General features: G+C 49.1%; 1 protein-coding gene across 8 annotated transcripts in view; it reads left to right on the top strand.

Annotated features, from left to right (window-relative positions):
• The window catches only part of frmd4a (FERM domain containing 4A), a 734,343-nt gene that overhangs the window by 613,295 nt on the left and 98,332 nt on the right, over window positions 1-22,716 (top strand). For all 8 annotated transcript variants that reach the window (XM_038811950.1, XM_038811947.1, XM_038811948.1 and 5 more), the window contains 3 exons: window positions 13,046-13,111; window positions 14,368-14,425; window positions 21,223-21,309. In XM_038811950.1, coding sequence (XP_038667878.1) covers window positions 13,046-13,111; window positions 14,368-14,425; window positions 21,223-21,309 — 211 coding nt within the window. The remainder of the gene's footprint in view (window positions 1-13,045; window positions 13,112-14,367; window positions 14,426-21,222; window positions 21,310-22,716) is intronic.

Below are 22,716 nucleotides of genomic sequence, written 5' to 3'. Positions count from 1 at the left end.
ATCTTCCATTGTCTGTGACGGTCTCCCATTGTCTGTGACAGTCTCCCATTGTCTGTGAACATCTCCCATTGTCTGTGACGGTCTCCCATTGTCTGTGACAGTCTCCCATTGTCTGTGACAGTCTCCCATTGTCTGTGACAGTCTCCCATTGTCTGTGACAGTCTCCCATTGTCTGTGACAGTCTCCCATTGTCTGTGACAGTCTCCCATTGTCTGTGACGGTCTCCCATTGTCTGTGACAGTCTCCCATTGTCTGTGACAGTCTCCCATTGTCTGTGACGGTATCTCATTGTCTGTGACAGTCTCCCATTGTCTGTGATAGTCTCCCATTGTCTGTGACAGTCTCCCATTGTCTGTGACAGTCTCCCATTGTCTGTGACAGTCTCCCATTGTCTGTGACGGTATCTCATTGTCTGTGACAGTCTCCCATTGTCTGTGACAGTCTCCCATTGTCTGTGACAGTCTCCCATTGTCTGTGAACATCTTCCATTGTCTGTGACGGTCTCCCATTGTCTGTGACAGTCTCCCATTGTCTGTGACGGTCTCCCATTGTCTGTGACAGTCTCCCATTGTCTGTGACAGTCTCCCATTGTCTGTGACAGTCTCCCATTGTCTGTGACAGTCTCCCATTGTCTGTGACAGTCTCCCATTGTCTGTGACGGTCTCCCATTGTCTGTGAACATCTCCCATTGTCTGTGACAGTCTCCCATTGTCTGTGAACATCTCCCATTGTCTGTGAACATCTCCCATTGTCTGTGACAGTCTCCCATTGTCTGTGACAGTCTCCCATTGTCTGTGACAGTCTCCCATTGTCTGTGACGGTCTCCCATTGTCTGTGACGGTCTCCCATTGTCTGTGACAGTCTCCCATTGTCTGTGACAGTCTCCCATTGTCTGTGACGGTCTCCCATTGTCTGTGACGGTCTCCCATTGTCTGTGACGGTCTCCCATTGTCTGTGACGGTCTCCCATTGTCTGTGACAGTCTCCCATTGTCTGTGACAGTCTCCCATTGTCTGTGACAGTCTCCCATTGTCTGTGACAGTCTCCCATTGTCTGTGACAGTCTCCCATTGTCTGTGACAGTCTCCCATTGTCTGTGACGGTCTCCCATTGTCTGTGACGGTCTCCCATTGTCTGTGACAGTCTCCCATTGTCTGTGACGGTCTCTCATTGTCTGTGATGGTCTCCTGTTGTCTGTGACAGTCTCCCATTGTCTGTGACAGTCTCCCATTGACAGTCTTCCATTGTCTGTGGCAGCCTCGATTTTAAACATCACATCCCTCTGTGATCTAGCCTCCCCCTATCTCTGTAATCTCCTCCAGCCCAACAATGCCCTGAGATATCTGCATTCCTCTTGAGCATCGCCGGGTTTAATCACCATCGGCGGCCGTTCTTTTAAGAAGCTGTAGAGTTCCCTCTGTAAACCTCTCCCTCTCCCTCCTCTCATTCTTGCTTCAAGACGGTCTTTAAAGATTTACTATTGGCCCAGGCCAGTGGTCATCATCTGACCTAATATGTCCCCATGTGCTTCAGTGTCAAACTGTCTTTGATAATGAAGCTGCGAAGCTGCTTGGAATGGTTTACTATATTAACGGTGCGATATTAATGCAACAGCCACAGTGTAGGTGGGAAAGCAAAGTTAATGTTTCAGGTCAATGACTTACCATCAGAAGCAGATCTGAGTGAGGGCTGAAGGGAAGAGATCTTTCAGCAACTCCCATCAACTTGCTTCCAGTTTCTAGCTCTTGAGTCAGTTGCCTGTTAAAAAATAACGCAAGCCGGAACTTTCCAGTCGTTACAATTCAATTTTCCTGCCGGCAGCACAGCACAGCAAGCGGGTTTCCCTGCAGTGTGGGGTGGTCGCATTGGCAACACCGGGAAGATAGAATCCCGTGCCAGCGAATGTCGTGCCACCACCGAGAAACACACGGCTGGGTGAGCGGAGAATCCCGCCCTCAGATTGTTAGTTTGCATCCGTCTGTCATTATTCTTAAGCCCGGGTCGAGGTTTAGAGCCCGGGTCGAGGTTTAGAGCCCGGGTCGAGGTTTAGAGCCCGGGTCGAGGTTTAGAGCCCGGGTCGAGGTTTTGAGTGTAATATGGTAAAGGCGCCCGGAGGAATTCTCGGCATTGTAGAATGGACAGAATTGGAGTGAGATGAGCCAATTGGACGAGGAGATGTCAGGCGGTTATTGTTGAGTTTCAGATTGCTCAACTGCATTTCCATCAAACAGGAAAAGAGCTGGGATGTTATTCAGGCTGTTTCACGCCCGAGAAAACAGCCAGGGGTATTTCACACCCACGCAGTGTGAGCGAAGAAGAAGTCATTGAGTTAACGCTTGTTGTTAATGACCTGCCTGAATATTGGCCAGGGTCTTACACACACCACACATCACTCACTCACACACCACACACACACCACAGCACACCACACACACACACCACACACACACATCACTCACACACACCACACCACACATCACTCACTCACATACCACACACACACCACACCACACACACACTCACACACCACACACACACATCACTCACTCACACACCACACATCACTCACTCACATACCACACACACACCACACCACACACACACTCACACACCACACACACACATCACTCACTCACACACCACACCACACATCACTCACTCACATACCACACACACACCACACCACACACACACTCACACACCACACACACACATCACTCACACACACACACCACACACAGACACCACACACACACACACACCACACACACACACTCACACACACACACACACCACACTCACACACACACCACACACACACACCACACACACACCACACACAGACACCACACACACACCACAACACACACACACCACACTCACACTCACACACACAACACAACACACACACACACACACACCACACACAGACACCACACACACACCACAACACACACACACCACACACAGACACCACACACACACACCACAACACACACACACTCACACACACACACCACACACACACACCACACACACACACCACACATCACTCACTCACACACACACACACACCACACATCACTCACACACACACACACACACACCACACACAGACACCACACACACACCATACATCACTCACACACACACACCCCACACACCACACACACACACACCAAACCACACCATAAGCACATACATGCACACACATACACACCCATGCACGCACATGCACATCCGCTCACATACACCCGGGTGACAGGTTTCTCGGCAAAGCAGACAGCGAGCAACACAAATGGCCATTGACTTCGGTGGCACCAGAATCTCTGCCAAAAAGCCCACCACAGGGAGACAGAAAGTCCCAGTCCCGGCCATTATATCTCCTGAATATGTGGAAGTGGATCCAGAATCGTTAAGGTGCTGTCATGGCTGACAGAATAACCGGGGTGGGGTTTGGACAAATGGAGTGGGTGTAATGACCAGGAAAGCAAACCTTTCTGCCCACACCTCAGTGCAAGTATTGCAGCTTGGCGTGAGTGGCTTTTAGTTCACTCTTCAGAGCTCCAGAATGAAATGGGTTTGAGTAATTTCAAATCCTTATCCCAATGGACAGAGCTCGCTTCATTCTGCACGTTTGCCCCTAATTGAGCAATTTCTGTCAGCGTGGCCATAAACATAAGACAACTTAGGTACCGCCAGTTCCCTATGGTGCAGTATATAGTGTTCTTCTGAGGTTAGGATTAGGTCTATTCTCGGTTTAAGTTGTATTTTACATCAGACCCACTCCTGATGTGAGAATATGCAAACCTATCACCTCAGACAAATTTCAAGACCTCGGTTTCCCAGCCCCGCCAATCATCACATTACAGAAGCTCCCGCAATTTAAATCAATCCTTACTGAAGAGATTGCTTTTCAATGCAGTCTAAAAGCAGTGAATGTCGCCAGGGTCCCTCAGCACATCTGATCATTATCCCCCACCATGGTTCCTTGATTGCCCTTTTTAACTTGAATTGTCTCCGTTTTCCCTGCTCCATCCCTGTGACACTTTGCCTCCCTCCGGAGCAAACCCCAGCAGGAAATACATTGAGCAAGTAACACAGGAACAGGCCATTCGGGCCACCCAGCCCATATTGGGTGTTTATGCTGCGCTCAACTCTCCGCCCGTCCTTCATGATCCAATTCTTTTCGGCGGAACCCTCTACTCCTTTCTCCCTCTTGTGTTAATCCAGCCTCCCGTTAAATGCAGCCTCAGCCACTCCCTGCGGCCGCCGCTCCCGCACTCTCACCGCCCACTGGAGGTTTCTCCTCCATTTCCCTTTGGATTTTGGACTCTGGAAAGAAAGCTGTTTGTGAGGAACCATCTGTGGCAAAATTGGTTTTTGAATCCGAATTCACTTGTTACCGAGGGCGCAGGAGAATTAAATTGCTTGAAATGCATCAAAACATCGGAGGAAAGTGACCCATATCTCTGTGTGACTCTCGCTGGACGAGAATAGGTTTGTCAAAGTTTGCTGCAATAATCCTTAAACTTTTTCTTTTGGTACCATCCATCAATCTTTGCATCCTTCAGTTCACATCATTTTCTTGGCTCTAATGAAACAAGTGCTTTCAATCCACTGTCTTATATTCACCTGCAGAATACACAAAGATTGCAACTAACCCCATCGGAACAGTTAATTAGCTGCCATGTTGCACGCAGGCTCTCTCTTCCTCACTCTCGTACAGACAGGCGAAAGGAAGCAACAGTCAGACCTCTTCCCACTCCCATCCCACACCCGCAGTCTGTATTTTCCACTCCCCTCAGGAGTGGGACCTCTTACCAATTCTCTCTTCGAGCGAGAGGGACGGAGGTAATAGGCCCCTCCAGCCACCCGGGTAGAGGTCAGGGAACATTTCCGTAACTCGCCGAGTGAGCAGTAAATTCACTGTTCTGTACTGAGGGGGAGGGAGGAGGCAGAGGAGGAAAGAGGGGGGTGGTGTTCTCGGGAGGAGGGAGCTCTGGGCACTTGCTAAAATAGTGCGGAGGCACAGTTATGGAGACGGGCAGAGACAGCCAGGCAAAGGGTCTCGCACAGGGAGACCGTCCGAGGAGGAGGAGTAGAAATGTACGGAGGGAAAAGAAAGATGCAGCATTGGAAACACTAGTAAATTCCTGGGGTGGAATTTGATTTTGTAATCGGTGATCGGGCGGAGAATCCCGCGTTACAACCGAATTTGGGGGGGGGGGGGGGGCGGTGCCTGTTTTCGAATGCTCTGCCCCTCCAAAACGGCGTCATCGAGGAGTACGCTGCACACCGTTGGGACGGCCTCTGGACGTTACCTGAAGGCCCCTCCCCCGATGCTCCGCGGCCGATGGGTCGAGTTCCCGGCGGCGTGGTTCACATGTGCTCTGAGTTGACATGAACCCGCCCCAAAACACATGGGGGCAGTTTGTCGGCCTGTTCCCGAACCTGTTCGAGGCCAGCAACCACAAATAGATAGGGAAACGGGAAAGTTAGAAAGAAAAGGGAGAGGAAAAAGGAAAACAAAAAGACGAGGGGGAACACGAGGAACGTGCAACCTGGGGGGGGGGGGGGGGGGGCAAGGTGAGAAAAGGCTGGAGAGACACAAAAGGAACAACACAGGAGGGAGGGAGGGGGCAGCACCGCTCCCCCCCCCCCCCAAGCACAGGGGAAACACAGCCGAAGTTGACAGGGGAAGGGGAGAAACACCCCCCCCCCCCCAAAACCTACCCGGGGGACACAAGGGGGTGTGGGGTAGGGGGGGCAGGACTGAGGGGGGGGGGGGCACACGCCAGGCCAGGTGACGACAGAATATAAAAAGGAGAACTTAAGGGGAGGAAAAGACAAACCTTTCTGTATGGTACAGTGAATAAACACAGCCAACAATGAACTAAAATTGTTTATAAATTTTGAAAATGCCAATAAAAAGATTTTTTTTAAAAGCAGTTTTTGTTCACCCGGCATGGTGGCTGCGGACCGTGTCCAGTCGGGGGGGGGGGGGAGCCGTGCTGCTGGCCCGAGGGGGGGGGGGGGCTTCAGTGAGGGCTGGGGGGACTGGTGGGTGGTGGCCTGGGGCTGTCCAGGGGGGCACTATCTGGCAGGTCGGGTCCGCGTGACCAACGCCATGTCGTACGTCGCGGCCGCTGGAGGTCATCGCCATACTCGGCCACGGACCCAGCAATTCTCCAGGCCTTTCTGTCGGGAAGGCCTTGCGTTCTACGTGGCCCCTCACCAGTCGGATCACCGGTGCGGCGGGAGGGGCGCCAACGTTTTTTGACACTTCCTCCGAATATAGCCTCAAAATGGGTGAACCCAGACCCGGAGGTGATTTATGTTAAATTTAACTGAAGAGGACAGCAATAAACGGGAGGGTAAACTCCTCCAAATGATATCAGCAGGTGCAGCAGGGTGGGCTTTGTAGAGGCAGCTGTTAAGACACTCTTTGCTGTTGGCCCAACTGTGGGGAGCAGCTGAGATGATATTTAGGGTATTTTACAGCTTCTGTCGTGAGTGACCCCCTTGACGGTGACGGCCTTCATGTCTCTGTTGAAAAGAAATTTAGCCTCTTGTGTCTTGGGTCACAGACCTGATATTTGAGAGGAAAATCTTTCACAAGCCATAAAAACCGAGACACAGGAGACTCAACGGAGCCTTCTGATTGTTTTATTTTCTTCAAAGCAGCCCAGGACATTTTTTTCATTAATCGCTTAAGCAGCAGACATGTGGTAAAAATCGAGCCTGTTAGTTTCCAATTGTAAAGAATAGGGCAACAAATGGAAAAGTAAATTGCTCTCTGTGTAACCAAGATCCCGACATTAATCTGGTGCTTGTTGAAATGTAGCAGCATTGATACAAATTGGTTGATAGATAGAAAAAAGGATGAAAGAGTTTTCAAAAGGCATAGGAACGTAGGAATTAGGAGCGGAGGTCAGCAGTTCAGCCCCTCGAGCCTGCTCCGCCATTCAATCAGATCATGGCTAATCTCTTCCTGCTCTCAAATCCACCTTCCCGCTTATTCCTCATATCCCTTTAACCCATTTTTGTTATCAGAAATATTTGTAACTTCTTCTCGAAAACATTTAATGACTCATTTATAGTTTCCTACTTTTTGCCTCTCTCTCCCTTTTTGAATAGGAGCGTGTTTCCAATCCACTGGGACCTTTCCAGAATCCAGGGAATTCTGAAATATCATGACCATGCATCCACGATCTCTGCTGCCACCTCCTTGAATACACTAGGGTTCCCGCCATCAGGTCCCGGAGACTTATCTGCCTTGAGTCACATTAGTTTTTTCAATACCTTCTCCCCAGTGATGTTTATTGCACTAGGCTCCTCGGCATTAACTGCAATTCTTCGAAAAATTTTATTATCCTCTACCGGGAAGACAGAGGCAAAATGTTGCCTCAGTACCTCCTCCATCTCTGTGTTTCCCATTATTACCTCACCAATATCGTCCTCTAAAGGGCCAACGTTTACTTTAGCTGTACTCTTCCTCTTTATATACTTATAGAAGCTTTTGGTATCAGTGTTCTATTCTTTCTGCTTGTTTCCTTTCGGAGTTCATCTTAGCTTTTTTTATTTTTATTTTTAGTATTCTTTTGCTGAATCCTAAAGTTCTCCCAATCCTCCAGCCTACCACTAACCTTTGCAGTATGGCATGCCCCAGTTTTTGCCTTTATGTCGTCCTTGACTTCCTTGTTTAGCCATGGAACGTTTTTCTCCCTTTTACAATTCCTCTTCCTCTCAAGAGTATTGGGCGGGATTCTGTGATCCTGAGGCCAACTGTTGACGCCGTCGGAAACGTCGTCGCGTTTCTCGAGGGGTCAACACGGCCTCAGGATCAGCAATTCTGGCCGTACGGGGGCCAGCACAGCACTGGAGCAGTTCAATCTGCTTCAGCTCCACGCATGCTCAGTGGCACCGGTGCCAACACGGGCATGCGCAGTGGCTTCCTTCAACGCGCCGGCCCCGACACAACATAGTGCGGGATTACAGGGGCCGGCGTGGAAGGAAGGAGGCCCCCAGCCAGAGAGGCCAGCCTGCCAATCGGTGGGCCCCGATCGCGGGCCAGGCCACATCGAAGGCCCCCCTGGGGTCGGACCCCCACCTCCCACCAACAGGCCGCCGGCTGAGAGCAGGTGTGGATGGCGCCAGCGGGACTTGGCATTTTACAATGGCCGCTCAGCCCACCCCGGGCCGAGAATTGGCGGGCCAGCCGCGTAGAGCGGCCCCTGACCGGCCCGGCGCCAACCACGCCGGCGCCAATGGCGAGCGGAGAATCGCGGGGCGGCGTGGAGCGATTCGCACCGGTCGCGGGGATTCTCCGGCCCGGCCCCAGGCTGAGAGAATCCCACCCATACTTTAATTGAGAGGTGTTTAACATCTCCCTGAACATCCGCCATTGTTCCTCAACTGTCCTACCCTCAATTATCTGTCCCCAGTCTACTTGGGCCAACTCTTTCCTCAGGCCTGTATAATTATCTCTGCTCAATGCTAAAACTCTAATATGAGACTCTGTCCTCTCTGGCTCAATCTGAATTTGAAATTCTAGCATGCTGTGATCACTCCTTCGAAGAGGATCCTTAATGACAAGACTACCCCTCTTCGTTACATAATGCTAAATCTAAAATAGCCTGCTCCCTGGTTGGCTCCATAATATATATTGCTCTCCGAGTCAACCCTCAAACACTCTATGCAACCTCCCTTGAGGCTCCCTTGTCAATTTGATTAATCCAGTCAATATGCATATTAAATCACCCATGGTTACCGTTGTGCCCTTCTCACGAGCTCTCATTACTTCTTGATTTATACGATGCCCCATTTTAGAAGTATTGCTTGGGGGCCTGTAGATTACTGCCACATAGGAGATTTTCCCTTGTTTTTTTATTTCCACCCAGATTGATTTCAACATTTTGGCTCTTAGTATCAATATTCTTAATACCGCCTTGATATCATCTGTAACCAGTACAGCAACCCCACCTCCTGTTCCATTCTGTGTCCTTTTGGAATACTGAGCACCTTTGGACATTCAACTCCCAGTCCTGGTCCCCCTGCAACCATGTTTCAGTGATCCCCACCAAATCATACCCATTTGTCTCTGTTTATGCTGTCAGCTCATTGACCTTATTCTGAAAACTACTTGCATTTAGGGACATCGTTGTTAAACATGTCTGACTGATTTGTCTTTCCCTTGCAGGATTTTCTTGTACACTGCACTTTTCACACATTCTGACCTTGTTTATAATCTCTGATAACACTCCGCCTCATCCCCAACTTTCACTCTCACAGTCACATTACACTTTGATGTTTTAAAGTTTCCTTTCCCTCCTGTTGTCATGAGATTGGCTTTGCGTTTTCACCCGATTAACCTCTACCTTCTCCTCACAATGCTAACCTGCTGCATTGGTTCCCATTAACCATTTCACTTCTTATAGCAGAAGGATTGAGAACAGTGACCAGAGAAGTCAGTGCTGGGTCCCTTTACTGTCCAAAACTTCTATCTTTCGGCACAATCTCAAAATCTCATAATAGGACAAAGGTGGAATTTCTTTTTCTTTAATTTTACTAAGGCATTTGTGATTTTTTTTTTAGCAACAATTTTGGATGCAAACATAACTCAGTAAATAACCCCCCCCCCCCCCCCCGGCCATCCAACAGCCATGGAATGGCCATTCGATCTTTGTTTTAGAGAATGCAAGAATAAAGAAGTAATCGGGAGTTCAGACAATTGCTTCATCCACACGTGGAGATTTTTTTGAGTTAAGTGTGCTCCCATATGGAAAGGTAATTGAAGCCAGAGAGCAGACATTGATTCATCAAGGTGGCATTCCGGATGGGAAGCAGCAGATTGGAGCAGAGTATTTGAGAGGTTGTCTGGTTACTAAGGAAGCAAGAGAGCCTAAAAGGAGGCCTAATAGAATTTTGATGGAGTGAAAAGGAAGGACTATTCCTTCCTGTTGAAGGTTCAGTGATGGTTCATCCATTCAACATGATCATGAAGCGAATGAGAAACTCTAGACAGATTGATTTGTAACTGGGGCCCTTTGAGGCAGACGCCATTGAGTCCTTTTTGGGAAAATATGAAAGAATGTCTGAAGGTGTGGAACGCACAAGGGTAAGTGTGAGAGAGCAGGATAGTGGGAGAGAGCAGGATAGTGGGAGAGAGCAGGATAGTGGGAGAGAGCAGGATAGTGTGAGAGAGCAGGATAGTGGGAGAGAGCAGGATAGTGGGAGAGAGCAGGATAGTGTGAGAGAGCAGGATAGTGTGAGAGAGCAGGATAGTGTGAGAGAGCAGGATAGTGTGAGAGAGCAGGATAGTGTGAGAGAGCAGGATAGTGGGAGAGAGCAGGATAGTGGGAGAGAGCAGGATAGTGGGAGAGAGCAGGATAGTGAGAGAGAGCAGGATAGTGGGAGAGAGCAGGATAGTGTGAGAGAGCAGGATAGTGTGAGAGAGCAGGATAGTGTGAGAGAGCAGGATAGTGGGAGAGAGCAGGATAGTGTGAGAGAGCAGGATAGTGGGAGAGAGCAGGATAGTGGGAGAGAGCAGGATAGTGGGGAGAGAGCAGGATAGTGGGAGAGAGCAGGATAGTGGGAGAGAGCAGGATAGTGGGAGAGAGCAGGATAGTGGGAGAGAGCAGGATAGTGGGAGAGAGCAGGATAGTGGGAGAGAGCAGGATAGTGGGAGAGAGCAGGATAGTGTGAGAGAGCAGGATAGTGTGAGAGAGCAGGATAGTGTGAGAGAGCAGGATAGTGTGAGAGAGCAGGATAGTGTGAGAGAGCAGGATAGTGTGAGAGAGCAGGATAGTGGGAGAGAGCAGGATAGTGGGAGAGAGCAGGATAGTGGGAGAGAGCAGGATAGTGTGAGAGAGCAGGATAGTGTGAGAGAGCAGGATAGTGGGAGAGAGCAGGATAGTGGGAGAGAGCAGGATAGTGTGAGAGAGCAGGATAGTGGGAGAGAGCAGGATAGTGGGAGAGAGCAGGATAGTGGGAGAGAGCAGGATAGTGGGAGAGAGCAGGATAGTGGGAGAGAGCAGGATAGTGGGAGAGAGCAGGATAGTGGGAGAGAGCAGGATAGTGGGAGAGAGCAGGATAGTGGAGAGAGCAGGATAGGGGGAGAGAGCAGGATAGTGGGAGAGAGCAGGATAGTGGGAGAGAGCAGGATAGTGGGAGAGAGCAGGATAGTGGGAGAGAGCAGGATAGTGGGAGAGAGCAGGATAGTGGGAGAGAGCAGGATAGTGGGAGAGAGCAGGATAGTGGGAGAGAGCAGGATAGTGGGAGAGAGCAGGATAGTGGGAGAGAGCAGGATAGTGGGAGAGAGCAGGATAGTGGGAGAGAGCAGGATAGTGGGAGAGAGCAGGATAGTGGGAGAGAGCAGGATAGTGGGAGAGAGCAGGATAGTGGGAGAGAGCAGGATAGTGAGAGAGAGCAGGATAGTGGGAGAGAGCAGGATAGTGGGAGAGAGCAGGATAGTGTGAGAGAGCAGGATAGTGGGAGAGAGCAGGATAGTGTGAGAGAGCAGGATAGTGGGAGAGAGCAGGATAGTGGGAGAGAGCAGGATAGTGTGAGAGAGCAGGATAGTGGGAGAGAGCAGGATAGTGAGAGAGAGCAGGATAGTGGGAGAGAGCAGGATAGTGTGAGAGAGCAGGATAGTGGAGAGAGAGCAGGATAGTGTGAGAGAGCAGGATAGTGGGAGAGAGCAGGATAGTGGGAGAGAGCAGGATAGTGTGAGAGAGCAGGATAGTGGGAGAGAGCAGGATAGTGGGAGAGAGCAGGATAGTGTGAGAGAGCAGGATAGTGGGAGAGAGCAGGATAGTGTGAGAGAGCAGGATAGTGTGAGAGAGCAGGATAGTGGGAGAGAGCAGGATAGTGGGAGAGAGCAGGATAGTGTGAGAGAGCAGGATAGTGGGAGAGAGCAGGATAGTGTGAGAGAGCAGGATAGTGTGAGAGAGCAGGATAGTGTGAGAGAGCAGGATAGTGGGGTTATTGTTTTGATCATTCTCCCAAGGAGTGTCCCCCCCTTATCTCTTACAGGTCATACAATTCCATCTGCTCCAAAACCTTCCAATAAGTTCTGTAATATCTGACCCGAGAGGCAATTAAAGAGACTGCATGCCCGTGCTGCACATTTCTGACACATTTTACACTGGCAGCGACTTACAGCCACAGTGAGGCCACACCTGGAGTACTGTGAGCAGTTTTGGTCTCCTTACCTGAGAGGATGCATCAAAGGTTCACTGGACGAGTTCCTGAGATGAGCGGCTGACAAGAGATTGGGTCATGTTCCATGGAGTTGAGTAGGATGCAAGGTGATCCCATGGAAAAAGATACAATTCTTCAAGAGTTTGACAGGAGAGATGCTGAGAATATCGCTTCCCCGGCTGGAGACTCCAGAACGCGGGGTCACAGTCTCATAGAACATACAGTGCAGAAGGAGGCCATTCAGCCCATTGAGTCTGCACCAACCCACTTAAGCCCTCACTTCCACCCTATCCCCGTAACCCAATAACCCCACCTAACCTTTTTGGACACTAAGGGCAATTTATCATGGCCAATCCACCTAACCTGCACGTCTTTGGACTGTGGGAGGAAACCGGAGCACCCGGAGGAAACCCACGCAGACACGGGGAGAACGCGCAGACTCCGCACCGACACTGACCCAGCGGGGAATCGAACCTGGGACCCTGGCGCTGTGAAGCCAAAGTGCTAACCACTCGTGCTACCATGCTGCCCAAATAAGAAATAGGTGGCGGCCGTTTAGGACTAAGAGGAGGAGAAATCTTTTCTTTCAACGGCTTTTGAATCCATGGAATTCTCCATCCCAGAGACGTTAAGTGGTTGATCATTTTCAAGACATTGGTGGATAGATTTCTGAGTGCTAAAATAATTAAGGGATATAGGAATAGAGTAGGAAGGTGTAGATGATATGCCATGATCGTGTTGAATGGCAGAACAGACCATTCTGGCCTGGCCTTACTTCAGTGTGCAACATATTTATAAAGCAGACCGCAGTTTTAAAAATGTTTGTTGTCTGATGTCTTTCAGTGAGGACAGGGTGATTGAACATCATAAGAAGGTCAGTGGACAAACAAGAGGACAAGCGATTGTGAAGTAAGTCATTAATTCAATGCAAAATTCCAAGGATACATTTTTAGCACTTGTCTCATTCTGATCTGCTGAAAGATGAGATGCAGGAAATTACCATTTGCAATGTTTGCCTTGCAGAAAATTCCTTCTCTCCCTCAGAACCCCTACACTGTAGAAGGAGGCCATTTGGCCCATCGAGTCTGGACCAACCCTCCAAAGGAGCACCCCACCTAGGCACATTCCCTTGTCCCATCCCTGTAACCCCACCTAAACTTTGCAAATGATAGAACAATTTAGCACAGCCAATCCACCTAACCGTCACATCTTTGGACTGTGGGAGGAAACCGGAGCACCCGGAGGAAACCCACGCAGACACGTGGAGAACGTGCAGACCCTGCACAGACAGTCACCCAGGTCAGAATCGAACCTGGGGGCAGCACGGTGGCACAGTGGGTTAACCCTGCTGCCTCACAGCACCAAGGTCCCAGGTTCGATCCCGACTCTGGGTCACTGTCCGTGTGGAGTTTACACATTCTCCCCGTGTTTGCGTGGGTTTCGCCCCCACAACCCAAAGATGTGCAGGTTAGGTGGATTGGCCATGCTAAATTACCCCTTAATTGGAAAAAATGAATTGGGTACTCTAAATTTTTTTTAAAACGGGTCCCTGGTTCTGTGAGGCAGCAGTGCTAACCACTGTGCCACCTCTTAAAGTCTTCAAAATAAACAGATGAACACCTCCATGAAAACAGTGAAGACTCTGATTCAGTTGGGAGATAACATGATGAACTGTAATTTCTAAGTTCATGACTTTGGACCTTTTATGTTGAATGGGATTTATATTTTTATTCAAATTCATCAATGGGATTTACATTTTTATCAATGTTCTTTGATGACTAAGATGTTTACTTTCTGTAGGTGTTGCCAATTTGCCTTTTTTTAAATGAAATGAAAATCACTTATTGTCACAAGTAGGCTTCAAATGAAGTTACTGTGAAAAGCCCCTAGTCGCCACATTCCGGCGCCTGTTCGGGGAGGCTGGTACGGGAATTGAACCGTGCTGCTGGCCTGCTTGGTCTGCTTTAAAAGCCAGCGATTTAGCCCTGTGCTAAACAGCCACTGATACTGCTTCTTCTTTGGTTTTTTTCTTGTATTCACATTTCTCCTGTTGCCTGTCTTAATTTGCAGTTTTTGAAAGGGTTTTGCTGCTATAATGTTGCAATGTTTCTGGAGCATTACCGTAAAAGGTCCTAACATTCTTTCCATTTCTTCTCTTTTTCCAGTTATATGAGCATTGCAGAATCTCTTCCAACCTATGGGGTGCACTATTATGCAGTAAAGGTAAACATCTGGTTTCTCTTTATGTTTGCGCTTCATTGGGACGCAGTGGAGAGCCTTGGCACTGCAGTGCTGAGGACCCGGGTTCTAATCCCAGCCCTGGGTCACTGTCCGTGTGGAGTTTGCACATTCTCCCCGTGTTTGCGTGGGTTTCACTCCCACAACCCAAAGATGTGCAGGGTAGGTGGATTAGCCACGGTAAATTGCCCCTTAATTGGAAAAAAATAATTGGGTACTCTAAATTTATTTAAGAAAAGGTTGCGCTTCATTTATAAACAGCTTTCCCCTTGCTGAGTTCCTGTAGAGACACTGCTCTGATCACTGATACACTTTGGCTTCCAGCTCCTCAGCGCAACCCAAAATGGAATCTTCATCATAGTCTTCAAAGAGACTTTAAAGAGAATTCAGAATGTCCAATTCACCTAACAAGCATGTCTTTCGGGACTTGTGGGAGGAAACCGGAGCACCCGGAGGAAACCCACGCAGACACAGGGAGAATGTGCAGACTCCGCACAGACAGTGACCCAAGCCGGGAATCGAACCTGGGACCCTGGCGCTGTGAAGCAACAGTGCTAACCATTGTGCTACCTTTGAACCTTGGCCCTAAACCTCCGTACCTGTGCCACCTTTCTCTTCTCTTCTCAAGAACCACCTTAGAACGGTGACCAAATTTAGCCATTCCTCCCACACTAAGGAGTCCTCCTTGGACTCGAGTCATATTTTGACTGACGTTACCGCAAGTTGTCACTATTTTTGAAAGTTTTTAAGTCATGTTCGGTGAAAGATGCTGAGATTTTAAGAGGTAGAAACCTTAGACATTTGTATCTTCTATTTTGCCCTGGAAAACCAAGTGTAATAATAATCGTTATTAGTGTCACAAGTAGGCTGACATTAACACTGCAATGAAATTACTGTGAAAATGCCCCAGTCGCCACATTCCGGCACCTGTCCGGGTACACAGAGGGAGAATTCAGAATGTCCATATCACCTAACAAGTCTTTCTGCTGATATGTTGCTCAACATTCACTGACCTCCCATTGAAGGGCGGGCATTTTTGTGGGATCATTAGATTAATTATAGAATCTTATCTGCTTCTGTTATTCCATTTGCCAGAAATCTCTGGGGGCCTGTATGTGGTTGATTTGCCTTCACCCGACCCACAAGGCAAGTCCCTACATGCTGTTACTCAGCGTCATTGACCTTCTCCCTCAGACAGCTGAATATGACTTCATTACTTTAAATTGACCTCGGGCTGGAGGTCACAGAGATCCCATCTCCAGCTTTCACGTTGCTTCGATAGAACTCATTTGGACGTTGATGTTGGATGAATGGCGAAGGTTGCTCACTGCAGTGGTTGTCTCCTGCATCCTTTCCGTGGATTTCAGACTGCAAATACACCTATTTCCTTTCACTCCTCATGTTCATTGTATGAGCGTAGAACTTGTCGATAATATCAATGGTTGTTTAAATGTCTTGTTGCTGACAGATTTCCCAAGTATCCATTTACACTCGTCTGTTTTCAGGTTCAAATGACTCTGTTCGCAACGCTCACAGTACTTGATGTTATTAATAATTGTAGTGTACCCTTATATTGCCAGTGAATCTCGATGAATCCTATTCTCTGAAGGATATGAATGTCACCCCTGACTCACCCTCTCTTATCAAATATTAACCCAATCCATTGGATGGTGTCGTCATATTGAACTGGGAATATTTAACCCTGTTTCCTCTCCACTAGATGCTGCCAGTCCAGCTGAGTTTTTCCAGCATTTTCTCTTTTTATTTCAGTGCCGACTATCTCAGTTTGAATGGAGTTCTGAAACTCTCAGCTCTCACAGTACCAAGTGGTGTCGCTGTGTGAATACTCTGCAAGCTAATCGCCAGTTTAGTGAAGGGCGATAGTCTTCTCCTTTGTCGCCTTCCTTCACTCATTATTCTCGGGCCACATGTATTTTACATCCATCGGTGTTCCCTCCGTTGCCGAGTAACCGCTCCCCACATTCCTGATTCTGAGATTGGGGGAATTCGCTCACTTGTCATGGCCCTTTTCACCACCAAACCCACCTGGTTTATTCAACCCGGGTTTCCTTACCCTCTTTTAGATACGTCCCGTTTTCGAACGACACTCTTGTCGATCACTGACGACGGTGCCATCGCTTACTGTCAGTTACTGAAACCTAGTGGAGCTGAAAATGGGGTGGGATTGGTTTGGTGGGATGTACAGACCCTTCCGCCATTCTGTATAAACTGCTGAATTTCCCTCACAAGAACTCTCTGCCTCCCTCCAGGTTTCCTTACACATTTAGCATTCTCCTTTGTTATGGGAGAGGTGTTTTCAGAACCCCAAAATGTATCATGGAGTTCAACCAACCTCTCCCTTTAATGTATTGTTGCTTTTCCAGCCCACGGCTTGGTCTCCAGGTGTGGTATTACAATTATGGACATGTGGGTTTTTAAACACAAAACAATGTTTATTCCATGAATTCAACTTAACCTTTTAAATAAACATTGGATCACTTAACACTCCTTACTTCAAAGATAACCCCGAAAATAATACAACACTAAATAATCCCTCAAACCTCCAAAGGACTTCACCTTTAACAACAGACGTGAGGTTACATTCAATATACTAAGAGTCTTTGGATTTTCAGACATCAACAGACCAGTTCTGTGTTTTCTTCTTGCAGCTTTTTGAAAACACACAAACACTTCCAACTTTCTCCTCAAATTTGAAACTAAAAGCAGAAGTGAGCTCAGCTCAGCTACCCCCCACCTCAGTAATATGAGCTGCTTAATTTCTTAAAGGTACATTGCTTAAACATCCATTTCTTAAAGGCACACTCACATGACACCTTAAAGCCAAAACCTTTGGTCATTTGTCCCAATGTCTCCTTATGTGGCTTGGTGTAAGATTTTGTTTGTTAACCTTTCTGCGAAGTACCTTGGGACATTTTATTTATTTATTTTTTTAATATCAATTTAGAGTGGCCAATAATTTTTCTTTTCCAATTAAGGGGCAACGTAGCGTGGCCAATCCACCTAACCCTGCACATTTTTGGGTTGTGGGGGTGAAACCCACGCAGACACGGGGAGAATGTGCAAACTCCACACGGACAGTGACTCAGGGCCGGGATTCGAACTCGGGTCCTCAGCGCCGCATCCCAGTGCTAACCAATGCGCCACATGCCGCCCACCTTGGCACATTTTACGACACTTCTCGGTGCTATGTAAATGCAAGTTGGTTCCCTGTCTATAGCTAATAAATCCAAACTAGGGATCCTTAGATTGTTTAAACCTATAACATCTTTGTTGCCTCATCCTGAAGAAGATAAGGGAGTTTAGAAGAGCAACGTATTATAGGCTGTTCAACAATGAATTGTATAGTTTATTTATGTTGGAGTATTGGAGAAGAACTGGCACAAAGGGAGGGATTTTCCTCAAATGTGTTATTTGAAACACAAGTGTTATCATTAGCTGATTATTTATTCTTTTAAATTTTTAGAGTACTCAATTCATTTTTTTCCAATTAAGGGGCAATTTAGCATGGCCAATCCTGCCACCCTGCACATCTTTGGGTTGTGGGGGTGAAACCCACGCAAACACGGGGACCTCGGCGCCGTGAGGCAGCAGTGCTCCACTGCGCCACCGTGCTGCCCTTATCATTAACTGATTATGATGACAGTTTCGTTCACCAGATCAATCAGTGTCTCAAGAGTTTTCAATAAGTGAGGATTCAATCCCCAACCTCCAGGTCTACTTCATTCTGCTAAACATTTCTGAAACACCAGTTCATCCCCAGCCGGAGTTCTGTGTGCAATTCTGGGAGTCATGCTTGAAGAAGTTTGTGAAAACTTTGAAGAAGGTGCAGAATTTACTAGAATGTAAAAAGTGAAATGAAAATTGCTTATTGTCACGAGTAGGCTTCAATGAAACTACTGTGAAAAGCCCCTAGTCGCCACATTCCGGCGCCTGTCAGGGGAGGCTGGTACGGGAATTGAACCGTGCGGCTGGCACGGTGGATTCCCCCCATGAACCTGCCCACCCCGACCTGCACGTTATTTTTCAGCGGAGTGGGCAGGGTCCCAGAGGGAAAGCCTGACCTTGCCCCAACCAAGGTCCTTCAGTGACCATTTAGTGGCCACTTCAGGGCCTTTTCCCACCCAGCCTCAATTTTTAGGCAGTCCAGTGGATGACAGGTAGGTGGGAACCCAAAATTTAATTCAGTTCTATATCAGGTGGTGGTGGGGCATGTTCATCAGAAGCCTCCTTCTGACTGGCATCACCTTCTCCTGAGGGCCCGGTGATCTCTCAACCTCCTTCTCCAAAATCTATCTCCCTGAGACCCCGACTGCCACATTCTTAATGCCCCAGGCCCTCCCATTCTGGCCACTGCAGCGCTGTTCCCGGGATGTCTGGAGAGCTGATGGCCAATCTCCGAGGCGGGATCTCCTCTCAGTGATGGGCGGAAATCCTGCCTTCTGACAATTAATTAACCCTCATCAGAGCATGAAATGGCACAGGGCCTACTGGAGTTGGCGGGGATGCCTTCCACAGATTTGCATGTCAAGAAGCTCTTAAAGGGACATTGTCCTCTGGTGGCATCCTCTTTTAGCAGTGGACTACTCATTTCTAAATGGAATTTGGACAACATTCAAAGATTGAGGAACTGATCCTCATCATTTAGGGGCAGCACGGTAGCATGGTGGTTAGCATAAATGCTTCAGAGCTCCAGGGTCCCAGGTTCGATTCCCGGCTGGGTCACTGTCTGTGCGGAGTCTGCACGTCCTCCCCGTGTGTGCGTGGGTTTCCTCCGGGTCCTCCGGTTTCCTCCCACAGTCCAAAGATGTGCGGGTTAGGTGGATTGGCCATGCTAAATTGCCCGTAGTGTCCTAAAAAGTAAGGTTAAGGGGGGGGTTGTTGGGTTACGGGTATAGGGTGGATACGTGGGTTTGAGTAGCGTGATCATTGCTCGGCACAACATCGAGGGCCGAAGGGCCTGTTCTGTGCTGTACTGTTCTGTGTTCTATTTAAGTACTTCACAGCATCCCAGACTCAACATTAAGCTCAACCATTTCAGACGAATCTCTTGACCCATTTTGTTTCTTTTCTCTTTGCAAGTTTTGGTTTCAACGTCTTATTCTCTTCCCCATGTCTTTCAAACAGCAGCTGTTCATCATTCTGCTATTCACACCTCCTCTGGACATACATTTTGTTTCTTTGTTAGGCTTTGACAGAGTCAGCGGACTCGAAACGTTAGCTCTTTTCTCTCCCTACAGATGCTGCCAGATCTGCTGAGATTTTCCAGCATTTTCTCTTTTATTTCTTTACTTGTCCCATTGCCACTCCTTTGATCCGATAACAGCTCTTTGTCCTTTAATTTCTCCTGTCTTCCATCCTATCACAGACCTCCCCTTTTGCTCTTTTCCCATCCATTCCCCCCTTCACTTGTTTAAATCCGATCGCCTTTCCCACCTGAAATCATGGCCGGCATCTTCAGTTCTAGAGCCTGACTTTAGTGGTGGGCGTGAAGGTGGGAGGGATCCCTGCCGTGGGCAGGATGACTGACCACGCGTGATTTTGTGCAGTTCAGCTCATAACACCCGGGAGGACTCGCCGATTCACACGGCGGGGCAGGCAGCAGTACGCCATCCCAGTCGTTACCTCAATGTCTCAAAGGTCCGGGCGCCGTATTTAAAGCCTGGACTATTTCCTCCACCCCTGCCCTGGCTCCCTCACTAACCCGTCCTCCCCTCCTGGGTCACCTCCAATGGAACTTGCACTGACACCAGCCGCTCTCGAGTGACATTTACAGACATTCCCCAAACAGGACAGCACAGCCGCAACTCACCGTTAATCATGGAGCAAGTCTACCTGACCCGGTGACCCCCCCCCACTTCTGTGCAGTCGCAAAAGTCAAGGTTCTAAATTTTTGCTGACGAGGAACCTAATTTGGAGCAAGAACTTAATTCTAGCGAGGTGGCCTTTTAATGAGCATATAATAATCTAGAATCTTTATTAATGTCACAAGTAGGCATACATTAACACCGCAATGAAGTTACTGTGAAAATCCCCTAGTCGCCTGTTCGGGTACACAGAGGGAGAATTCGGAATGTCCAATTCACCTAACAAGCACGTCTTTCAGGACTCGTGGGAGGAAACCGGAGCACCCGGAGGAAACCCACGCAGACACGGGGAGAACGTGCAGACTCCGCACAGACAGTGACCCAAGCCGGGAATCGAAGACGGGTCCCTGTGAAGCTGTGAAGCAACAGTGCTAACCACTGTGCTACCATGCCGCCCGTTATGTGTGAGATGCTAATGTATGCAAAATGTCTTCCCAACATTGTTCATTGGGAAGCTCGACCAACCTTTAAAGTCGGAAGAACTTAATTCCTAAAGTTCATTCCCCCCCCCCCCAACATTGGCTTCACCACAAGTTGGATTACTCTCCTCCAGCTGCCAGGCTTCCTACTGCTGGAAGGCCCGGAAGATTCCGCCCTTTAACGCTGCTTCTCTCCCACAGATGCTGCTCAAACTGCTGAGTATTTCTAGCGTTTGCTGCTCTTTGTTACTGAGAAACATCAGAAGTGTTTTGCGAGATTTAATCTGAAAACGTTCCCATTTGAAACTTGCGGATACGGTGAGGTTCAGTGCCTCGTACCTTGTCTGAACAAGTTTGAGCCGTTACCTGATTGAAACCCACGCCCACTCAATGCCACTTGGTATTCTGGGTCTTGGTGGGTAACTGTTTTCGAACGCTGTGCTGTATTGACTGCTGAAAAGTGATCTTTATCTGATAGGACAAGCAAGGGATCCCCTGGTGGCTGGGACTGAGTTACAAAGGAATCTTCCAGTATGATCACCACGATAAAGTGAAACCCAGAAAGGTGAGCAGAGAATCAGCTGATGCTGTAAATTGTAGAGTCTTGTCCTGTCTCCGTGTGTATCAATCGTGAGATGCAAATTGTTTGAATATATATTCATTGCCAATATACATTTTTCTGATGAATATTATGAATTTCATTCTGTAAATTATTTAAATTGTGAATACAGCAATTTTGTACAAATGTGAGTGGAGCCCCAGCGATGTTGTTGCTGTTTTGCTCTCCCCAACTGCTCGCACCCACCCTGCTGAAAGAAGACGGATGAGATCCAGGACATTTTGTAAATTGTGAATTCGTCGATGGGGTGTGGACATTGCTGGCGAGGCTAACATGTCCATTCCTAATTGCCCTTGCGAAGGTGGTGGTGAGCTGCCTTCTTGAGCCGCTGCAGTTCCTGAGGTGTAGGCGCACCCACAGTGCTGTTAGGGAGGGTGTTCCAGGATATTGATCCAGTGACAGTGAAGGAACGGCCGATATATTTCCAAGGCAGGGTGGGGCGTGGGTTGGAGGGGAACCTCCAGGTGCTGGTGTTCCTTTGTATCTGCTGCCCTTGTCCTTCGAGGTGGCAGAGATTGCAGGTTTGGAAGGCCTGATCAGATCTGGACAGCTCAGTACAACTTGTAGCGCAGAAAGTGTGGTGAAATTTACTGCAGATAACACAAGTTCCAAAGCAAGTCCAGTATCTGAACTGGTGGGTAATGTACACATTATTGTACAATGGTCTGCTTTGGTTTTAAATATTTATTGCTCTGTTGGATGATAGATCAAATCACAGGGGCGGGATTCTCCCGTGTGGGGGTGGGGGGCCGCCGGGACGGAGTGGCGTGAACCACTCCGGCGTCAGGCTGCCCCAAAAGTGCGTAATCCTCCGCACCTTCAGGGGTAGGCCCGCCCCAGAGTGGTTGGTGCCACGCCAACCGGTGGCGAAGGGCCTCCGCCAGCCAGCGTGAGTCGGCGCATGCACGGGAGCACCAGCGCGTGCTGGCGTCTTCCCCGCACATGCGCAGGAGCGTTTGTCTCCGCATCGGCCATATGGAGGAGTACAACGATCCGGAGTAATAGAGTGCCCCCGCGGCACAGGCCCTCCCGCGGATCGGTGGGCCCTGACCGCGGGGCAGTGGCAAGATCCCCCCGCGACCCCCCGGAGCCCGCCCGCACCGCCAGGTCCCGCCGGTAAGGGACCCCGGAGCCCGCCCGCGCCGCCAGGTCCCGCCAGTAAGGGACCCCGGAGCCCGCCCGCGCCGCCAGGTCCCGCCAGTAAGGGACCCCGGAGCCCGCCCACGCCGCCAGGTCCCGCCGGTAAGGGAGCCCGCCCGCACCGCCAGGTCCCGCCAGTAAGGGACCTCGGAGCCCGCCCGCGCCGCCAGGTCCCGCCGGTAAGGGACCCCGGAGCCCGCCCGCGCCGCCAGG

This window comes from Scyliorhinus canicula, chromosome 11 (genome assembly GCF_902713615.1).
Source record: "Scyliorhinus canicula chromosome 11, sScyCan1.1, whole genome shotgun sequence".
Taxonomy (NCBI): domain Eukaryota; kingdom Metazoa; phylum Chordata; class Chondrichthyes; order Carcharhiniformes; family Scyliorhinidae; genus Scyliorhinus; species Scyliorhinus canicula.
This window is presented reverse-complemented; position numbering and strand designations above follow the sequence as displayed.